The sequence below is a fragment of the Podarcis muralis genome, chromosome 10 (assembly GCF_964188315.1).
Source record: "Podarcis muralis chromosome 10, rPodMur119.hap1.1, whole genome shotgun sequence".
NCBI classification, from domain to species: domain Eukaryota; kingdom Metazoa; phylum Chordata; class Lepidosauria; order Squamata; family Lacertidae; genus Podarcis; species Podarcis muralis.
In genome coordinates this window covers 6752949-6771837 of record NC_135664.1, presented here as the reverse complement: position 1 = coordinate 6771837, position 18889 = coordinate 6752949, and the positions used below count along the sequence as shown (strand labels likewise).

At 42.6% G+C, this 18889-nt stretch overlaps 2 protein-coding genes and 1 long non-coding RNA gene across 5 annotated transcripts in view; 2 read left to right on the top strand and 1 right to left on the bottom strand.

The window, feature by feature from the left end:
• Window positions 1–5292, top strand: part of RELN (reelin) — a 304253-nt gene extending 298961 nt beyond the window's left edge. For both annotated transcript variants that reach the window (XM_077935775.1, XM_077935774.1), the window contains one exon: window positions 4161–5292. In XM_077935775.1, the coding sequence (XP_077791901.1) occupies window positions 4161–4257 (97 nt within the window). In that variant the 3' untranslated portion in view covers window positions 4258–5292. The remainder of the gene's footprint in view (window positions 1–4160) is intronic.
• Window positions 5293–5639: 347 nt separating this feature from the next.
• Window positions 5640–8927, bottom strand: LOC144329132 (uncharacterized). The gene is made up of 2 exons (XR_013394539.1): window positions 8889–8927; window positions 5640–8316 (listed from the first exon to the last, which is right to left on the bottom strand). It is a non-coding gene; the product is annotated as an uncharacterized LOC144329132 (long non-coding RNA).
• A 397-nt stretch (window positions 8928–9324) lies between these two features.
• SLC26A5 (solute carrier family 26 member 5) overlaps window positions 9325–18889 on the top strand; it is a 34244-nt gene continuing 24679 nt past the window's right edge. Inside the window, exon 1 of one of the 2 annotated variants that reach the window (XM_028747347.2) lies at window positions 9325–9348. The gene's annotated coding sequence lies outside the window, so the exon portion shown is untranslated. Of the gene's footprint in view, window positions 9349–9387; window positions 9543–18889 lie in introns of those variants that run through there. The other variant, XM_028747344.2, reaches the window with a different exon arrangement.

Here is an 18889-nt window from a genome sequence, read left to right as displayed (position 1 = left end):
AACTCTTTGTGATGGGAGGAGATTCCATTGGCATCAAGGACCAACAGGGTGAACAATTATCACATCTAGCTTGGCTCTCTGTCTCTTAAATTATAAGCCCTAGAATTCATTGCATTCTTGATTGCATATATGGTTGGGGGGGAAACATTTTTAGGCAAATCACTCACTTGGACCTGGGGAGGGGGTCTTTTTAGGATAAATAACTTCCTTCCTTTCTGGGAAATATTTTTTGCTCTCTGCACTCCTATATTTTATCTCCAAGACTAAAACTTGGAACCAACTTTGTATTCTCTGTTCTGTGCATGTCACTTCTCCCTTAGCCAAAGCTCACTGCCTGCTTTGCTATACTGTGGAAACCACACAATTATATATATTTTTTGCATGTCAATCTTGAATAATCGTTTCTTTGTGAAGAGGGCAAGCCCTTATTAGTGACTTAAGAAGCAAAGATGTCAAATGTTACTAATAGCTGAAGGATGGGACACTTGGTCTCCTGTCCTTGTTCAATGACTCCCATCAAAATGTTAATGGCACATGAATTTGGAAGTAGCCCCATAATTCCTTTTACAAATATTATCTTTATCTTTACCAAAATTGGAATCATCATGTTATGACTTTGGGCTTATGGTCATGTTGTTAATCTTTCCATAAATATCACGCTTTTCATTATTAAGATAATTTCACGGTTTTGGCACAAATGATTTTTGAAAATTTTGTTGCAAAGGATCACCATGCTTTTTCTTAAAAGATTTAGATATGAAATCTAGCTTCTAGCAGTATGAAATTGCATTCATTTCACTAGCCAGCTTTCTTTGCTTCATCTCCTAAGCACAGAGCCATTACTGTACGTATAGGGAAGTTTATACCTACTCCAGCACAGAAAAGAAACTGTTGAAATATTGCAGCTTTAATTTTCTCATTATTTATGTGAACATTCAGCTATGTGGTTGTATTTCTATAACAATTTATACTTGTAAAATTATTTGAATGATGAAATAAGCATTTTTTAAAATCAGAAAGTAATTTGTTCAATTTTTATTTTCAAAAGAGATGAAAAATCCTATATTGCCTCTAAACCTCATCAGTCTTTTATGACTAATCACAGTGCTGCATGCATTGAAATACATTTTCTAATTTGTGTTGTATTTCATTATTTGCTGTCATTGGTTTTACACTAGAGTAAGGTAAGTAAACTTATTACCACAATATCTGTGCAGCCATTATACTTTTACAAATATTCTTTTCCTCACTTAGCTAAGTCTGATTACTGTGGCTTGAAGGTGACAGTGATCAGATTCATTTACACCAGCAAACATGGAAACGTGAACTTCTCTGCCCGTAAAAGGCATAATCCTGTTGTCCTGTGTTGTTTGATGCCCTTAACAGCTGTAGTCCATCGAAATATGCACCCAAGGGTCTTGTCAAATGCCTCTATTTGTCTTCACAGAGTTTCAAAATACAGCATAGAAACTCATTGCATACAGTTTCAAATCTACAAATATAAGCACAGAAGCACATACTGGGCTGCTATAATTCATTTTTATTTTTTAAGAGCAATAAATAATCAGTCACATGAGATTAAATAATTTGATGCTGGCTGCTCACTGCATAGGAAGTATAGTTTGTGACAGAGCACATACCGGTACTTCCAAGGGACCAAAGCCCCCTTCTTCTATTACCCAGGGGATGGCTGGAAAGTGAGGTCATGCCCTCTTGTCCTAAGCCTAAACATGAGCAGCTTCTTCCACACATCCTCACTGCATACATCCAGGGGGCAAAATTAGCAGTGCAGTGGGGCTCACATGGTTGAATGCTTCTCAAGTGTCCCTGTTTTCCAGGGACACCCCTGATTTAGGAGAAGCCGTCCCAGTTTCTGATTTGATCCCGGAATGTCCCACTTTTCCTTAGGATGTCTCAATTTTTCATTGGAGAAATGTTGGAGGGTATGGCCTTATCCAACCCCTGAGCCATCTGAAGGCAATCCTGTATAGCAAAGTTTGTTTAATGTTTTATTATGTTTTTTAATATGTTGGAAGCTGCCCAGAATGTTTGGGGCAACCCAGTAGGATGTGTGGGGTATAAATAGGAAAATTGTCATTATGGAATGGGATGCCCCTATTTTCATCGGAGAAATGTTGGAGTATGGGATGAGGGAAGGATCTCTCTACACAGAAAGCTAGTACGTTAAGGAGACCAGGGGAGAATGTTTCTCCCTTACAAAGAGTTTTCGGTAAGAAGGGGATGTTTTGTTTGGCATTGTGTAGTCATGTGAACCCATTTCTCGTCTGAAGTGGTATAGACTTTTAGTTTACCATCTCAATCAGAACTAGATCAAAGCTATTTCAAAACAACAGCAGGAAGTTGTGGTAGGTTAGGCAAGAAGAATTTTGCTTTCGGTTTTAATTCTGGTTTTGGCACAGGTTTTTACATTCTGTGTGCTGCTGTGGCAATACAGCAATTCACTAAGTTCTTTTATCTTGCTTTGAGATATTGGTATTTAAATTTATTTCTCACATATGAGGAATGTTAACTTTTGAGAAGTGTCTTGTCGGAAGAATGCCGGTACAGACTTTTACCTGTTTGTCTATATAAACAATCACATTCATCATCAGGCATGTAATTAAATGGACAAACATAACACATGAGCCCAGCCATCCTTGGCATGGCCAGCAGCAATTCCTGTGATTGTGGTAGCTGAATAAAGTGCCACAGCAGTCATGGAACAGTTCAGGGCTGTTCACTCATGTGGGTGGCTGACATTAGTGTTAATTTTTACTTACAAACACCACCAAAATCCACAATCAGTCCAAAATTGACATGTAGAAAGGAAAGCCTGTGGATCACAGGCCCCCACCCTCCCACTTGGGAACATGCAGTCTCTCTCTGAATGTACTCAGTGGGATCCCTGGCAATGGATGGTGAGCTTCTCTGCAACTAGGGCAGGGGAAGGTTGAACTGATGGCAACACTCCCTTCTATGGCATGAAACAACAGGGACACAATGGGAGACAGGGGTGAAATCTAACTATCCATCTCTGGTGATAGCTGCATCAAGGGCAGGTTTTGCTCACAGCATCTCTGTCATATCATAGACTTTACCCTTCCATTTTCAGAATAGACTATCAGTCATTTGTTCATTTGGGAGACAGTAATGTGGCAGTGTTTATGTACCATCTAGAAGGCAAAAGGGTACATGACCAGACCAGGGCACTCACTTTTACATATAGGTCATTAATGCCTGTTAGCGATTTATATCTGCTTCATAGGGGTGGTGCTATGCAACAGAATTAAATAGGGCGGGGGGGGGGGGATGGTGTGGAAGCATTTCAATCTTTGTGGACACTACCAGCTCTGATCTTATGGTTTCTAAGATCTACTAAGTAGATTTCATTTAAATAAGAGTAACTGCAAAAGCCAAGTACTGCAAAAGGCTTCAAAACCAAAATTAATGAGCCTGACTGTGTTTCTCAGGAGTTGAACAATTATGAGTTTAGCACAATGAAAGCAAAATAATTCTCTGCTTAATGATGTTCTTTATCCATGATACATTTAATTTTCCAGCAGTTGGGCTGCTATGCATATCTAGTATCTAGAGCTCACTTTAGGAACTTGGCTTATCCTCCAAGGGTACTTATCCACATGTACCTACCACTAATCAAGAAGACAGCACTAGAATCTTAACGAAACATTGTGTGACAATGTTCAATGAATGTAAAGCCGTCTTCCTAAACTGAATTGTAATGAAAGCACAAGAAGGGTCCCTTGTCTGCTTTACACACCGTGGGTACAATCCAAACTTTGCATGCCTAATACAATCCTATATACTCTCTGAGATTAATTCCCAGGTAAGTGTGTACAGGATTGCAGCCAAAGTCTCAGTGAAATCAACAGGACATGAGCACATAGTAAACTGGAAACTATCAGAACTTAAGGCAGCCTAGCTGGCTCCAGATCACTCCATGCCATGAGTAGCAGCAGATCACTCCAAAATGCTTCTAATTTGGATTGGTTTTGGGTTTTTTACATAATTTTGTATGAATGTTAATTATCATTTAAAGCAAGATGTGTAGAAGAATGTAACCTGCAGCTTGGGAAGGTCTTTCCAACATATATACAAAAGGACCTTAAGTTCTTCTCTTCCACCCTCTTTCCATTGAACAGCACTCGCAAACAAAATTACATGATGAATTTTTCACGGCAACATGGGCTCAGGCATTTCTACAACAGAAGACGAAGGTCACTTAGGCGCTTCCCGTGAAGGACAAGACATTTCCTTTCTTTCCCAACCTGTGATGTGCCGCTTTCCATTCTTTTCAATCTAGCACTGCCGTCTGGTTTGTCAGGACTTTTTTATTGATGAATATTTTGAAAGCCTCCATCGAGACAGAGCATTACACCACTTTTTTCGCACTGTGATCTAATGAGAAGTGACTTATTTTCTCATAGGTAAATGTTTTTAATGTTGATGTGTCTGTGAAAAATTGTGATCTGTTGTAATACCAGTTACAGTGGCAGTATTGGAAGTAAGCAACTGGTTCTGTTTTTAACAAAAAACAAGCATACATTTAAGCACAAAAGACTTTTCATATTTTATGTCAGAAACGACATTATTAAGTACAATATTTAACATACTTTGTCACATAGGTATTTAAATGCACTGTATTTCAGCTCTGTATCATATTTTATATGATTAAGTTATCATTGTTTGTTCTCTTTGTATTCAACTTGATACGTTGGCACTGTATTGACTTGTTATAATAATTTGCTGCTGATTTGGGGGCTACATAACTGTCTGATGCTATGAGTAAAGCAAACAAATGCCTAATCGAAAAGTTAATAACAGACATTGTTGTACAAGACATCATTGTCCTTCATTCTTACTCTTTGATATGTCTGTCAGTTATTGTTTTGTGGGCAAAAAAAATACTTGACATTTAAACCTTTTCTACTAAGCAGATGTGGATAAACTTTACCCAACCCTCTCCAAACAGAAGCTCCTGTTTCCGTGTCCAAAAGTAAAGCAATTCTCTGTGGATGATTTACTTACAGTAACTGCCATTTGGTCTCTGTAGTAATGGAGTGATTTGTAAAAAGTGAACGTTTCTTCGTGTTTATTTGTGGTTTGTTTCTATTGCGGGTCATGTTTGTATCTTATGATGTTGTATCTACACCAGCAACATAATAATGACCCTACAATCCTAAACTGTCTTATTATCATGAATTAAACATGTTTCACTCTACAGTGAACTGAGCTAAAATTCTACGCTTCAATAAAGATAATGTCAACAAATTATTTATGTGCTACTTTTTTCACAGCTTATTCATTGGGAAGAGGGAGTGATTCAAAGGTATATACACCACACACATTTATGGCCTACAGTTTTCATACCCACAAAATAAGAGGTAATGATTAGGCCTACGTCTGAAAAAAAGTGATTTTGCACCTAGGTACCTAATGTAAAAGTGCATTGGGAAGAGACCTGGTGGTTTGTTTCACAAAATATTGTGTGCAAGTGCTGTGCGATTGGGAGTGGATATTCACCTGAGAGCTATCTCACTTATGACATTAACATTCTTCACATAGTTATGCATATAAGTCTGGAATCTACTTCTAATCTCACAACAGGTAGATTTGGGGGGGGGGGGTCATATCTGAACAGTCCCTTAGTGTAGGAGAAAATGGGCGGTTACATTGGCACAACTCTTTTTGAAGGCTTTAAGTACAAGTGTTGATTCCAAGGTGTGCACACGATGATGAAGAAGTCCTTCTCTGAAGTTAAGGCATCAAATTGTGGCTAGATTTTTCAACGGTCTTAAACAACACTAACACATATTTTCTTATACTGTATCACTATTAGAGCTTGTTTTCCAAAAGACCCTTATGCCCTGTTCTAGCTTCATAGTCTGCCAGATTACGTCAGGTACACGTATGAGACAAGCTCCTCATGCAAGCCAGGCAAAACCCTTCCTTCTCCATATGTCAGGTGAGCTGCAGTCACATCAGCATATGTCTTGCCTGCATGGTACATCCACCTGCCCCTCCCTGGGCTCGCTGCGTCTACTACTCTCAACAGATGTCAGAGCTGGTTAATACATAGAACCTGAAAGAATGGGCCACAGAATATACCCCTTTGCAAGGCAAGCCCCCAGGTGGTACAGATACAGCAGCAGCTGTCTGTAGTACCACTTATGATTTATTTCCAGTTGGAAGCAGTGCTGGTCTATTCCATAATAAATGTGTTAAGTCTACAGATACCACAAAACACTTTGTTGATTTCCCATTCTCATGTGTGTGTATTCATACATGGTACAACCATCTGCTCAACAGGCTGGTGGCATTTCTTCTCCCTTCGCCAGGATCAATAAACAGCAATATCAGGAGATACTACTGGGTCCTGAAGTACATTATTATACAGTGCCATAGTTGAGGCACTGTAAAAACAGGAGCACTATAAAACATGATAATCTTATCTGCTGGTATTAAAACTTGGCCCAGGAAAGTAGGGAGTTGGCTGAGTTTATTGTTCACTCTGGTCTCTTACGGGTTTCCTGTGTTAAAATACTATAAGGAAGAAATTCCAATACCACAACTATTTTTTTTTAAAAAGGAAAAATGTGTACAGTTTTGCCAAACTACAATCATTTTTCTATTTATTTAATTGTTCAGGTAGAGTATGTCATGTATTGTTCAAACAGAGTACACTTGCAGCCATGCAATCAAATGCAATTCTGAAATGTTAATAGTTCTTCCCACTTTCTAAGAACTGGCAGGATTTTTGAGATTCCTAACAAAAGAGCCAGCCTAAGTGGATGAAAGTCAGAGGCACAAGATACTGCTTAAAAGAAAAGCTCAGTGATAAAGCTAAATCCTGAAAGACGTGCCTAGGCCAACTCACGCCAGGAGAGCACAAACAATGAAGTAACCCTGCAAACATTGCTTATTTGAAATTTCCCCCAAGACACACATTCACATTTGATTGTAGAGCTTAAAAGGTGTAAGTTTGTTGTATTAATGAAATTAAACATAAATAAAATGATTTTAATGTATTTATACAATAAGTCCCATTAACCATTCCAACATTATTCTCACATTTAAACTCTGAAGTAAAAACATATTCTGTATGTTGTTTATATTTTTAATGCATGTGTATATTTCCCCACACCCTTTTCACAGCTATAAAACTATGGGGCAGCCTCATCCAAAATTACTTGTTATCTGGCAGCTGATAAAGGATCCCCTCTTAGTATCTTTTATGTAGTGTTTTATCAATTCACTCCAAATGTTAGTAATCCACTTTCAAAGCCTGAAACAATTCTAATCCTGACACGAGCAAGGGTTGAGTTTGTATCCCACCAAATTATACTCAAAAGCAGACCCAATTAAATCAGCGAGCTTCTGTTAGCCAAGTTTGTTGATTTAAATGGGCAAGTTGGCTGGAACTGAGTTTTTTTTTAAAAAAAAAAACAATTTATAACTTGATATTAAACCCAGTTAAACTGAAGAATATTAATTCAAGCTTGTTTTGTTCCATCCACTTCAATAGTACCATATTTTTCATCCCATAGGACACACCTAGTTTTTTGGGGGGCAAATAAAGGGGGGGAATTCCTTTATTTCCCCCCCAAAACCAGGTTGGGGAATCCAAACCAGGTCGGGGAACAGCGGTATGATGGCGCTGCGCCTCCCCACTGTCCCCCAAGCTTGTGGGGCTGCTCGATGTCTGCCCGAAGCGCGGGGCGCTCTGCTTCAGGAACTGCGGGAACTCCCGCGGGCTCCCCAGGCTTGCTGATAGCTTCCTGAAGCCTGGAGAGCGAGAGGGGATGGTGCGCAGCGACCCCTCTCGCTCTCCAGGCTTCAGCGAAAGCCTGTATTTGCCCCATAGGACGCACACAGATTTCCCCTTCATTTTTGGAGGGGGAAAAGTGCATCCTATAGGGCGAAAAATACGGTACATTGCGCCTTGAACCAATAGATACTACTGCTGCTTTTATTATTTAGAAAGTGCCTAACATTTCTAGGTACTATTTTTAAAAAGAACACAGGCCTTGGCTGCAGATCTGCAATCTAACATACATGATACAAAAGGAAAGGATGGGGGCGGGGAAGAGGAAAAGAATAGGGAGACTGCAATCCTATACATATTTGCCTTTAATACATCTCATGAAACTCAACAAGACTTACTTTAGAATAGACATGCCTAGGATTCAATGGTTAAGGTGCCACTTATTACATCATATTAATAATTACCAGGTGGGATGGTTTGTGGCGCTAGGCCATAATTGCACCGCAATCCAGGACGGTTCCAGAAGATATGCCCTGAAATGATATTTACAGGGAAGGAGCAGCTCAGGGTGAGATACTATTTCAGCTCCAACAGTCCTGAATTAGCTAACTCATGTATATTAAATACGGGGGTATCTTCATGGGAAGGTTCTACCTGCGCTATGAAAGGCTATCAGTTTTATACCAAACTAAATAAATAAATAAATCCTTCCAGTAGCACCATAGAGAAGCTCATACCAATAACAAACTTAATAATAATAATAATAATAAAATTTATTTATATCCCGCCCTCCCCAGCCAAAGCCGGGCTCAGGGCGGCTAACAACAATAAAACAGTACAAAAGTACAGCATAAACAACACTCTAAAATCATTCATTATAAAATTAATATATTAATAAAACTTAGTTGTTCTCTAAGGTGCTACTGGAAGGATTTTTATTTTTATTTTGTTTCGGCTACAGCAGACCAAAACGGCCACCTACCCGTAACTAGTTTTATACCAGTTTATCGTGGCTTTCCCCCCCCCCGCCCCCCAAAATAATAATAATAATCCCTTGAATAGTTTGAAAGCGACAAGAATTGTTTGCCAAGATCCCCAGCCTCACCCCCATTTCAAAACGGGGCGCAGGTTTTTCTGCAGAGAGAAACAACCAGCTGGTCACGCGCGACCCCTCGACACGGGAGGACAACGCGGCTCTCCCCTCGGTCCGCTTTCAAAACCGGGGGGGGGGGTCATTTCCAGCCTCCCTTTTCACGGGATTCATCTGCGAACAGCGTCAAGAGCCCCGGACCGAACCCTCCGCTAACGGGAAGAAGTCTTCTCCCCTCGGCTGAGAAGAAGCTCAGCGAGCCATTTCGGGCGGGAGTCGGAGAAAGAGAGAGAGAGGCCCGGCTTTTACCTCAGGCCCGGCGCCACCGAGGTCGCCTCGAGAGGCATGCTGGGACTTGTAGTTGCCTCCCGCTCCTCCGCTCGTGCCCTGAAGGGACGCGGGAACTACCGGTCCCAGCAGCCTCTGCCACGGGGAATGGGGGGGTGAAGAAACCCTAAAGGCCCGCCCTTGATATGTGAGTGTGTGTCTGTGTGTGTTTTGGTAATGCCTAATTTTGGGCTGCCGGGAGGAGGAGGAGGAGGAGGAGAGCTCCGGCTGAGGGCGGAGAGTTACCTCAGGTTACCGTTTAACAGGCCGCCGCCGCCGCTCCTGTTGCTACTGGGCTTGGGCGGCGAAGCGACCTCGGGAGGCCGCGAGGAGGCGGAGAAGGTGAGGCGCGCGAGGCGCCTTTTTAAATCTTAATTTATTTACTTATTGTCTGTTTGTGAGAGAAAGAGGGGTAAAAAAAAAAAAAATTAAGGCAGCGGGGGAAAGGAAGGAGGCGGATTGGGACCGAGTAAGTAAGTAAGTAAGTGAGAAGCAGCTTTCGGGACCGCCGCCGCCGCCTCCTCAGAGAGAACGGATTTCGGACCGGGTTGATCTCTTTTCAAGTGTGTGCGCGATCCCCTTTTAAGGACCATCAAAACTTGTCCCGGCAGAGAGGTGAAAAACGGTGCGGGAGCAGCTCCTCCTCTCGCTTGGCATATCCGCCGGTCAGGCTGCTGCTTTTTAATTTTTATTTAAAAAAAATGAAATTGGGGTGTGTGGGGGCATTCGGAGAGAGAGGAAGGAAGCCTCCTGATTATTATTATTATTAAAAACAAAACAAAAAATCCTTCCAGTAGCACCTTAAAGACCAACTAAGTTAGTTCTTGGTATGAGCTTTCGTGTGCATGCACACTTCTTCAGATACACACATGCACACGAAAGCTCATACCAAGAACTCACTTAGTTGGTCTTTAAGGTGCTACTGGAAGGAATTTTTTTTGTTTTGACTATGGCAGACCAACACGGCTACCTATCTGTAACTATTATTATTATTGTTGCTGCTGCTTGTCGTTAGTTCGTTTAAATCTGTTTAGTCCCTGCCTGGCGGTGTATCCGAGCCAGGCTTGTTTAGAAAGTCGTGCCCGCAGGAAGCCTTTGCCCTTCTAATGGGTGAGGCTGGTTTGGGGTGTGGAAATGTCCCCGAAGGTTTGTTTCGCAAAGTTCAGGGAGGACCCTTGGTTTTAAGAAAAGAGGTTCTCAGGGATGAGTCCAGGGGCTGTTCACTGGGGCTGCCAACCTTGCTTGCAAAAAAGAGAGCCTGCCCACCTTAGCAGATTTCGCCCGTGACCTGGGTCTAATCGCACCTCTTGCCCAGAAGTTGCAAGAAGCTCCTTTCTTAGTGCCACTTTCTCATGAGAAGCCTCTTCAAGGCTTAGCCCATCATTTGCCATCCTTCCCTGAACTTCCCCTCCCCTCCCTCGGTTTCATCCTGTTAACTGCATCCCACACTTCCTCTTTTAATCTTTATGTTGCTTGCATTGCTTTTATCACACTTTTATCAGTAGGATAAGGTTTACAACTTGTATCAATATACAAGCGAGACTGGCTGACTAAAGTATTCAACTCCATTGACGTATTTGAGGAAGAGCAAAGAGCCTGTAATCGGAAGCACTGATGGGGGAAACCCCATACCTGAATCTTTAGCCCACAGCTAAAGATCCTGGCTCTAGATTCTAGGGAGAACCACTGACAAGAATTCCAAAATGAGCTGAAAATCACTTAATCACTAGCTTTTGAAAACTTCTTTGTTTTTCCCAAATCCCACAATCATTTCCAGCATAATCTGATTCCCCCCCCCCCCTTCTAGTTTGCCTTTCCACTTTTTCATTCCCCAGCAACATAACCTTCTATTTTTTCCTTTGTTTAAGGCTGTTTGTTTAAAACTTTAATGGCGTGTTCATAAATCCTTGAGAATAAGGCAGCCCTTAAGTTGTGGTAGTACAATCAAAGTATAAGGAACAAAGTAGTCTGTATTGTGAATAAAGAAATCTGCCTGATATTTATTAATGTTCTGCATTTTTATGGTGCTTTGTGTCCAAGCTTCTGTACATAAAGGCAAGTATATTTTAACTGTGAAAGTATATTAGGCCTGCTAGGTGCATGTTTTGAATGCACAAAAGTCTTTTGGTGATCAAACAAATAGCCTCTTGGTTGTAAGGCATCAAAATGTACTGATTGCAGGAAAACCTCTGCTGGACAGCTCTCAGCTAAGCCAGAGCTGGCTTAGTGTGGCTGCTTAGAACACACAAATATTCCAGCAAAAAATACACTTAATGAAAAGCATTAAGTATATGAACATTCTAGGGACGCGGGTGGCGCTGTGGGTAAAAGCCTCAGCGCCTAGGGCTTGCCGATCGAAAGGTCGGCGGTTCGAATCCCCGCGGCAGGGTGCGCTCCCGTTGCTCGGGCCCAGCGCCTGCCAACCTAGCAGTTCGAAAGCACCTCCGGGTGCAAGTAGATAAATAGGGACCGCTTTCTAGCGGGAAGGTAAACGGCGTTTCCGTGTGCGGCTCTGGCTCGCCAGAGCAGTGATGTCACGCTGGCCACGTGACCCGGAAGTGTCTCCGGACAGCGCTGGCCCCCGGCCTCTTGAGTGAGATGGGCGCACAACCCTAGAGTCTGTCAAGACTGGCCCGTACGGGCAGGGGTACCTTTACCTTTTTATATGAACATTCTAAATACAATTCCCTCATGCCTTCAAAACCATTGATAAAAATTGGTACAAACCTGGCAAATGAAACTTGATTTACCACAAAACTGGCCATTCAGGAGTTAACATATCCATATAAACAGCCTCACAGACCAGGGGTTGCCAGTGTGGTGCCTGTGATTGCGAAAGCACCCTTGAAGTCTTCCCACAAAGCCTCGGAGCACCCTTGGTCATGAGGTGGTGTGGGTGATTACATGCTTTTCCCTTGAAAAATACATCGAGCTGAAGGAGGAAGTTGAAATTATGATATTTTCCCAATTCCTCTTTTAGTTCTATGTGCTTTTCAAGGCTCATATTAATTCTAAGATCCCTTAGAAAAGTAAAGTGTGTGCATGCTTTTTATCTCTCTCTGAGGAGTTGGAGGTTGGTACTGAACTGACGCAGGTGGCGCTGTGGGTAAAACCTCAGTGCCTAGGGCTTGCCAATCGCATGGTCGGCGGTTCGAATCCCCGCGGCGGGGTGAGCTCCCATCGTTCGGTCCCAGCTCCTGCCCACCTAGCAGTTTGAAAGCACTCTTAAGTGCAAGTAGATAAATAGGTACCGCTTTATAGCGGGAAGGTAACGGCGTTTCCGTGCGCTGCGCTGGCTCGCCAGAGCAGCTTCGTCACGCTGGCCACGTGACCCGGAAGTGTCTTCGGACAGCGCTGGCTCCCGGCCTCTTAAGCGAGATGAGCACGCAACCCCAGAGTCGGTCACAACTGGCCCGTACGGGCAGGGGTACCTTTACCTTTACCTTTACTGAACTAAAGGAAATGGAGAGAGGTTACCAGAAGGGATGGCATCCATGGCACTCAATCCAAAATCAAATGAGCTCGTGGCACCCCTGCCACATATAGTACATGCACACAAGCACTTGGATTCACTGGGGTAAAACATTTTAAAGTGTAGTGCAAAGGTTCTGTAATTGTAGGATAGTTATGCAGATAGTCAGTAGATGACTGCTTTTATAGAGAATGATTTTCATTGTTCTATCAAGGCAATTCAGATTTTGTATGACAAGCACAGCAAGGACTTGGACTGCATGCCCACCATACATTTCAAGCACATGACTTCCCCTACAGTATCTCAGTAACTTAGTTTGTGTTGGGAAATATAGCTCTGTGAGAGGTAAACTACGTACACAGCCTCCCACTGTTATTCCCTCAGTATTTGCCTATATTTCCATTATTTCCCTCAATATGCACCAATATTTGACATAATTCCAAGATGAGTAAGGATGGAGCCGGAATGCACTATACTAGACAGGAAAAGTGGAAGCCCAGAATTATCAACATTACTCAGAAATCACAGTCCTGTTCTCCATTCCGACCAACCAGGCAAGAGATGGAGGATCTGTGGCCCTTCAGATGCATTTAAGTTCCAGCTCCCATCAGCCCCGGCCAGCATGGCTAATGGTCAGAGATTTTGAGAGCTGGTGACCAGCATCATGGCTCAGTTGGTAGAGCATGAAACTTAATTTCAGGGTCCTGGGCAAAAGATTCCTGCATTGCAGGGGGTTGGGCTAGAATACTCTCATCCCTTTGAACACTACAGCGAGCGAGAGAGAGTGATTTAGGCTTGAACTAGACAAAGGGTAGGGAAGGGGAGAGATAGTTAGATCCTCTAAGAAGCCAGGCATGGCCAAACTTGACCCTCCAGCTGTTTTGGGACTACAACTCCCATCATCCCTAGCTAACAGGACTAGTGGCCAGGCATGATGGGAATTGTAGTCCCAAAACAGCTGGAGGGCCAAGTTTGGCCATGCCTGCTCTAAGCAATATTATTTGCATTATTCTGCCATTGAAAGGATGATACTTGCCCTTTTCTCATCTTGTTATTGGCATGTGCCTAGTTCACCTCTGTATGTTCCCATCAGCGAACCAGTATTGACTCTGGAATTTGAACTTGGCTAGAAACTTTATTTGATCTATGAACCTGCCAAGCTAAATGGGTTGGTCAGGTCAGTCTTCAAGCCAGTGTCAGCATGAGGAACACCACGGAACAACAAAAAAATTAACAAGTCAGACCTCTCACTCTTTTCTCAGAGGGGAGCCTGCAAGCCATTTATGCCACGAACTGGAACCATCGCTTATCTAAATGAATAGTGGAAAGACTTAGTGCCTTGCAGATTATTGAACTGTTTAATCAACTTGGCACATAAGAAACACGTGGTCCACAAATGGGCATTAGTGACTTTTTAAAACTGAACCTTTCCCTAGAACAAACATATACACTGCTGATAGCATACTGGGACTCTGAGGGACAAAATCATTTAAGGAAAATGCAACTTTGGAAGTGAACAATCATTGCATTTAGACATGAAATGTCAGGTCATTGATAGCTCATTTTAAAGATCAATAATGATTCTATCTGGATGGGTTGTTGTGTCAGTCTCTTGCAGCAAAATGAAAAGTATTGTGACACCTTGAAAACTAATACATTATGGCACAAGCTTTCATGGACTGCAGTTCTCACCAAATGCATGAAATCCTGGGTTGCAAGGTTTATGGCGCTGTGGGTTAAACCAGTTCGAAAGCACGTCAAAGTGCAAGTAGATAAATAGGTACCGCTCCAGTGGTGTGGGAAGGTAAACGGCGTTTCCGTGCGCTGCTCTGCTTCACCAGAAGCGACTTAGTCATGCTGGCCACATGACCCGGAAGCTGTACGCCGGCTCCCTCGGCCAGTAAAGCGAGATGAGCGCCACAACCCCAGAGTCGGCCTCGACTGGACCTAATGGTCAGGGGTCCCTTTATATGATTTGGGGGGTGTGGTAAATAGTGAGGTCAGAAGGAAATAGTACAGGTGGTGATATTTATGCTATAAACAGTGGCCATTCACACCCACCAGTTGTGTTGATAACACAGACATCCTAGCATTGGTAAGCCAATTAACACATGTAGTATGATAAAAATCCATTGTGAAAATTAATTCCACAAGTGATTGCATTGAGTCTCTTGATATATTGCAATTAAGCAGTTAAAAGTTGTTGTCAATTATTTAAAATAACTCATGGCAGAAAAGGAGTACATTTTTTTAAAAAAATCTGGTTTAGTCAGGGCTTGAATGTGGCCTGTGGTTTCTTCTCAGTGATAGAAGTTAAGTACTTCTGTGTGAATGTCTCCAGAGATCATGGCCTTGGCCATTATCTTGGGTGGAGTTCAAAATTTTCCATAACTGCAGTGTAACCTAAAAGTGTTCCATGAGTGACCTGTGATAGATACTTTGAAATAAAATATTTAAAATAAAATTAACTGGAATTTCCTGCCTGTGAAAACAAGGGTTGTTAACTTGGGCTAAGACTCCAGAATGATCAACATGAGTCCTCCCAGCTATGTAAACATACCCTAATGGGAGAGGCTAGGCTGAGGCTCTGTCATGATGGGTCTGTGACTCTTCTGGGCATACCAGGAAAGGCCAATCATCAGAACAAGTAACTTGACTATGAATTGACTCATGAAGGAAGTGGCTTGGGGACAAGGGGCTGAGGGTTTGCTTTTGAACTGCATCTTTCTATCATTTTTCTTATGTGATTTCGAAGCACTACATAGAACATCATGTGTTAGCACACAGTTGCCATGACTTTCACTTCAGTAGAAACTGTTAGTGGTTTTGTGCACCCTTGGAGATTTGGTTCATTTTCCTGACAATCCACTCTGGGAGAAAGAGGGTCCCAAATTGGATCCACTAGATAACTGTACTATCTGATCCCTTCATGAATTCAAACCAGGGGTTTAAAGTACAGTACCATCTTTGAGGATGGTTCAGGTATCCCTTCATCCTACCAGTTCAGTGTTGCTCAGGTGCTAAACTTCAGTTTCTGTATTCTGCTGCAGGGCAATGCCTTTTAGTTAAGTTCCAGTTCCTCTTGTTTTGGTAAGCAGATGCAGTAACCCGCAGTCAAAAGGTAACCTTTACATGAGTATAACTGCAGTTACCGTATTTTTCGCCCTATAAGGCGCACTGGCCCATAGGACGCATCTCATTTGGGGGGGGGGGATGAATAAAAAAAAATATTTCCCACCCCAGCCCCCAGAACAGGCTACTATCAGCAAGCCTTGCAAGCCCGGCGGCAACTCCCTCTGGAGGGCGCCCCGTGCTCCGTGCTGCATGCTACCGCCCGCAAGCCTTGCGAGCCCACGGGAACTCCCGCCGGGCGCGCAAGGCTTGCGGATAGCTTCCTGAAGCCTGGAGAGTGAGAGGGGTCGGTGCACACCAACGCCTCTCGCTCTCCAGGCTTCAGCGAAAGCCTGCATTCGCCCCATAGGACGCACACACATTTCCCCTTCATTTTTGGAGGGGGAAAAGTGTGTCCTATAGGGAGAAAAATACGGTAACTAGAGTGTTGTTTTGAAAAAATCTACCGTATATGCACTAAGAATCTATAAAAGAGTCATGTTTTACATCATATATGATGTTAGGCACAGGAAACATCAAATTATGTCTGAAACTTTCCAGCTGCAGTTAAAGGAGGTAGTGAGTGTGCTCTTCCTTTGTAGTCAAAAGTTGGCAGTTTCGAAATTTTGTGCCTGCATGGCAATGGAAAAAAGGTGCCAAGTTCAAAAAGGGCCGTTTTTTTATTTCAAAGGAAGAATTGGGAGCACACTTAGAATGCACTTCTGATTGTTCTGTCACAAGCTCAGCTTGAATTCAACCCATGTCTCCAAAACCTCTTCCTTTGAAACCCTACCTCAAGCCACGTTTGCAAAAGGAAACTCAAGAGGGCACACTCTTGATTTTTTTCCTTTGGAAAGTGCATTTGTGATGTCCCGCAATCAGGGCTGGCTGGCCTATGAAGTGGACTGAGGCATCCACCTTGGGCAGCAGAATCCCAAGCGGTGGCTTCCCCATGGGCAACACACCCAGCCCTGCTGCTGCTGGAGAAGTGAAGAGAAGTGATGCCTTCTCTTCCTCACTTCTCCTGTGGCAAGGGGTGGGGACCCTGCCCGCACCCTGTCATTGCTAGAGAAGGAAGGAGAAGTGGCTGCAGGTTTCAGCGAGATCTTGCAGCCCTTTCAAGAGATCTTGCCAGAACCCAGAAGCTGCAGCCATGCAACCCTGATAAGCAAGACTTCAATGGGACGGGGAGGCATCTTCTCTCTGACCAATGAGAAATTCCTGGAGCAGCACTTCTGCATTTAGTTTCCAATCTATTATTACTATTTTATTTCTATACAAACAAATATATTAAGGTGGTGTACAGAATCTCACTTAACCAAAAACATGAGAAGAAAGCAGTGAATACTTCTTGCATTTTTGTAGTATTTTCTTTATTTACAAATATACAAACAAAGCATGTAGAGACTGAAGCGTTACTAAAGGGCAGCAGCTCTTCCACCTTACATCAGGTTCCCAGAGAGTGGCCTTGCAACCCTAGATGCCTTAAGCCAGCTCCCCACTTATTTCTTCAAATTGTCAGGTGCTCTTTTCCACCAATGCATCCCTGGACCACCCTCTTAGGTGAAGGAGTGTCAAATTCTCCAAATTACCGCAGAGATGTCATTCAAAAACAATGAATTTCCCCTAGCTACCAGCAGACCAGCACCTAACTAATAGTTTCCATTGACAAAAAGCCGCCAGTTATCCTGGGCTGTTAGTCTAACAAAGCCATATTCAGACACATGGCTGCTATAACAATATTTTGTTCTTTGGGAAGCAAAAGGTAAGCTTGCTTATATGTACAGTATCTCCAGATGATATAACTCTGCAGTATGCATCTATTCTTCTAACACTTTCAAGTTGATAAGTGGCAAGAAGCCCTTTCAAAGCCTGACTTATCAGTCACATTTAAGAGCCATCAGTTATTCTTTGTGTTTGGTCTCTTGGATACACCCAATAATTCTTACTAGACAGATAAGTATTGCTGTAGCTTTTATGGTTGTCTGTTCAGTCTTTTCAGGTGTGCACTGAGATTGCTCAAGAGCAGCTTTTCATTCTTTGTTTTCCTTTATGGGAACACAGAGGGGCTGATTTTTCCCCCACCCCTAAATATTGACTTTGCTTCAGAACATCTATGCTATGGTGTATTATTGTGATATCCCAGCATTGTGTATATTGGGAGGGGAGATTCCTGACAAACTGTTCTCAATTCAGGTAGGTAGCCGTGTTGGTCTGACGCAGTAGAAATATATATATATAAATTAAAAATAAAAAAATTGTCTAGTAGCACCTTAGAGACCAACTAAGTTTGTTCTTAGTATGAGCTCTCAATTCATTCAATAAATTTCTATAACACACTTCATCAAAAATAACCTTAGGGTGGTTTACATACATAAAATTATTAAAGCTGCAAAACAGAATAACACATTAAAACTGATATTAAAATCCATAGCCAGCCAATAGCAGCAACCAATCCCCCATTACAAATGGGCAGGACTGATAAATTGCCCCCAAATATCTTGGTGAATAAAGATGTCGTCAACTGGCATGAAAAATCATGTAGTGTTGACACCATAGTGAGGGGAAAGAGTACTATTCCTGGCTACCAGAGAAAGGACCCTGTAAGTCACTGCCCAATGTGGCACAGTTTCTGGTGGGACCTTCAGAGTGGCTGATCCTGCAGATCTTGGAGCCTGAGCAGGTTGATATTTACAACATAAGGGAAGGTTGCTGCCAGACATAGGCATTTATTTATCTTTTCATATGGTCATGCCCACTTCTGGCAATGAGTCCTGCCTATACCACAATTTTGTGTGTCCCCAAACAAGTTGCCTAAATTTGGGAGGGGTGCTTGTGTGACAGAATAGCTCTGAAACCACCAGCCACCTGGCTTTCCCCACAAGAGTCACCCTCTGATATTATCTGCTAAAAGTTACAGATAGAATTAAAGAACAATGAACACATTTTCATCCTGGGGGAGTGAATTCATAGGCCTTTCACCCATAAGCCCATTCCTGGTTGGTTTTCTTCATTTCAGCAGCCTAATTTAGATGTGAAAAGTCACATTTCATGTTATGATTCAACAGTTGTGAGATAGAAACCCTTGATGATCTGGAAATCTCCC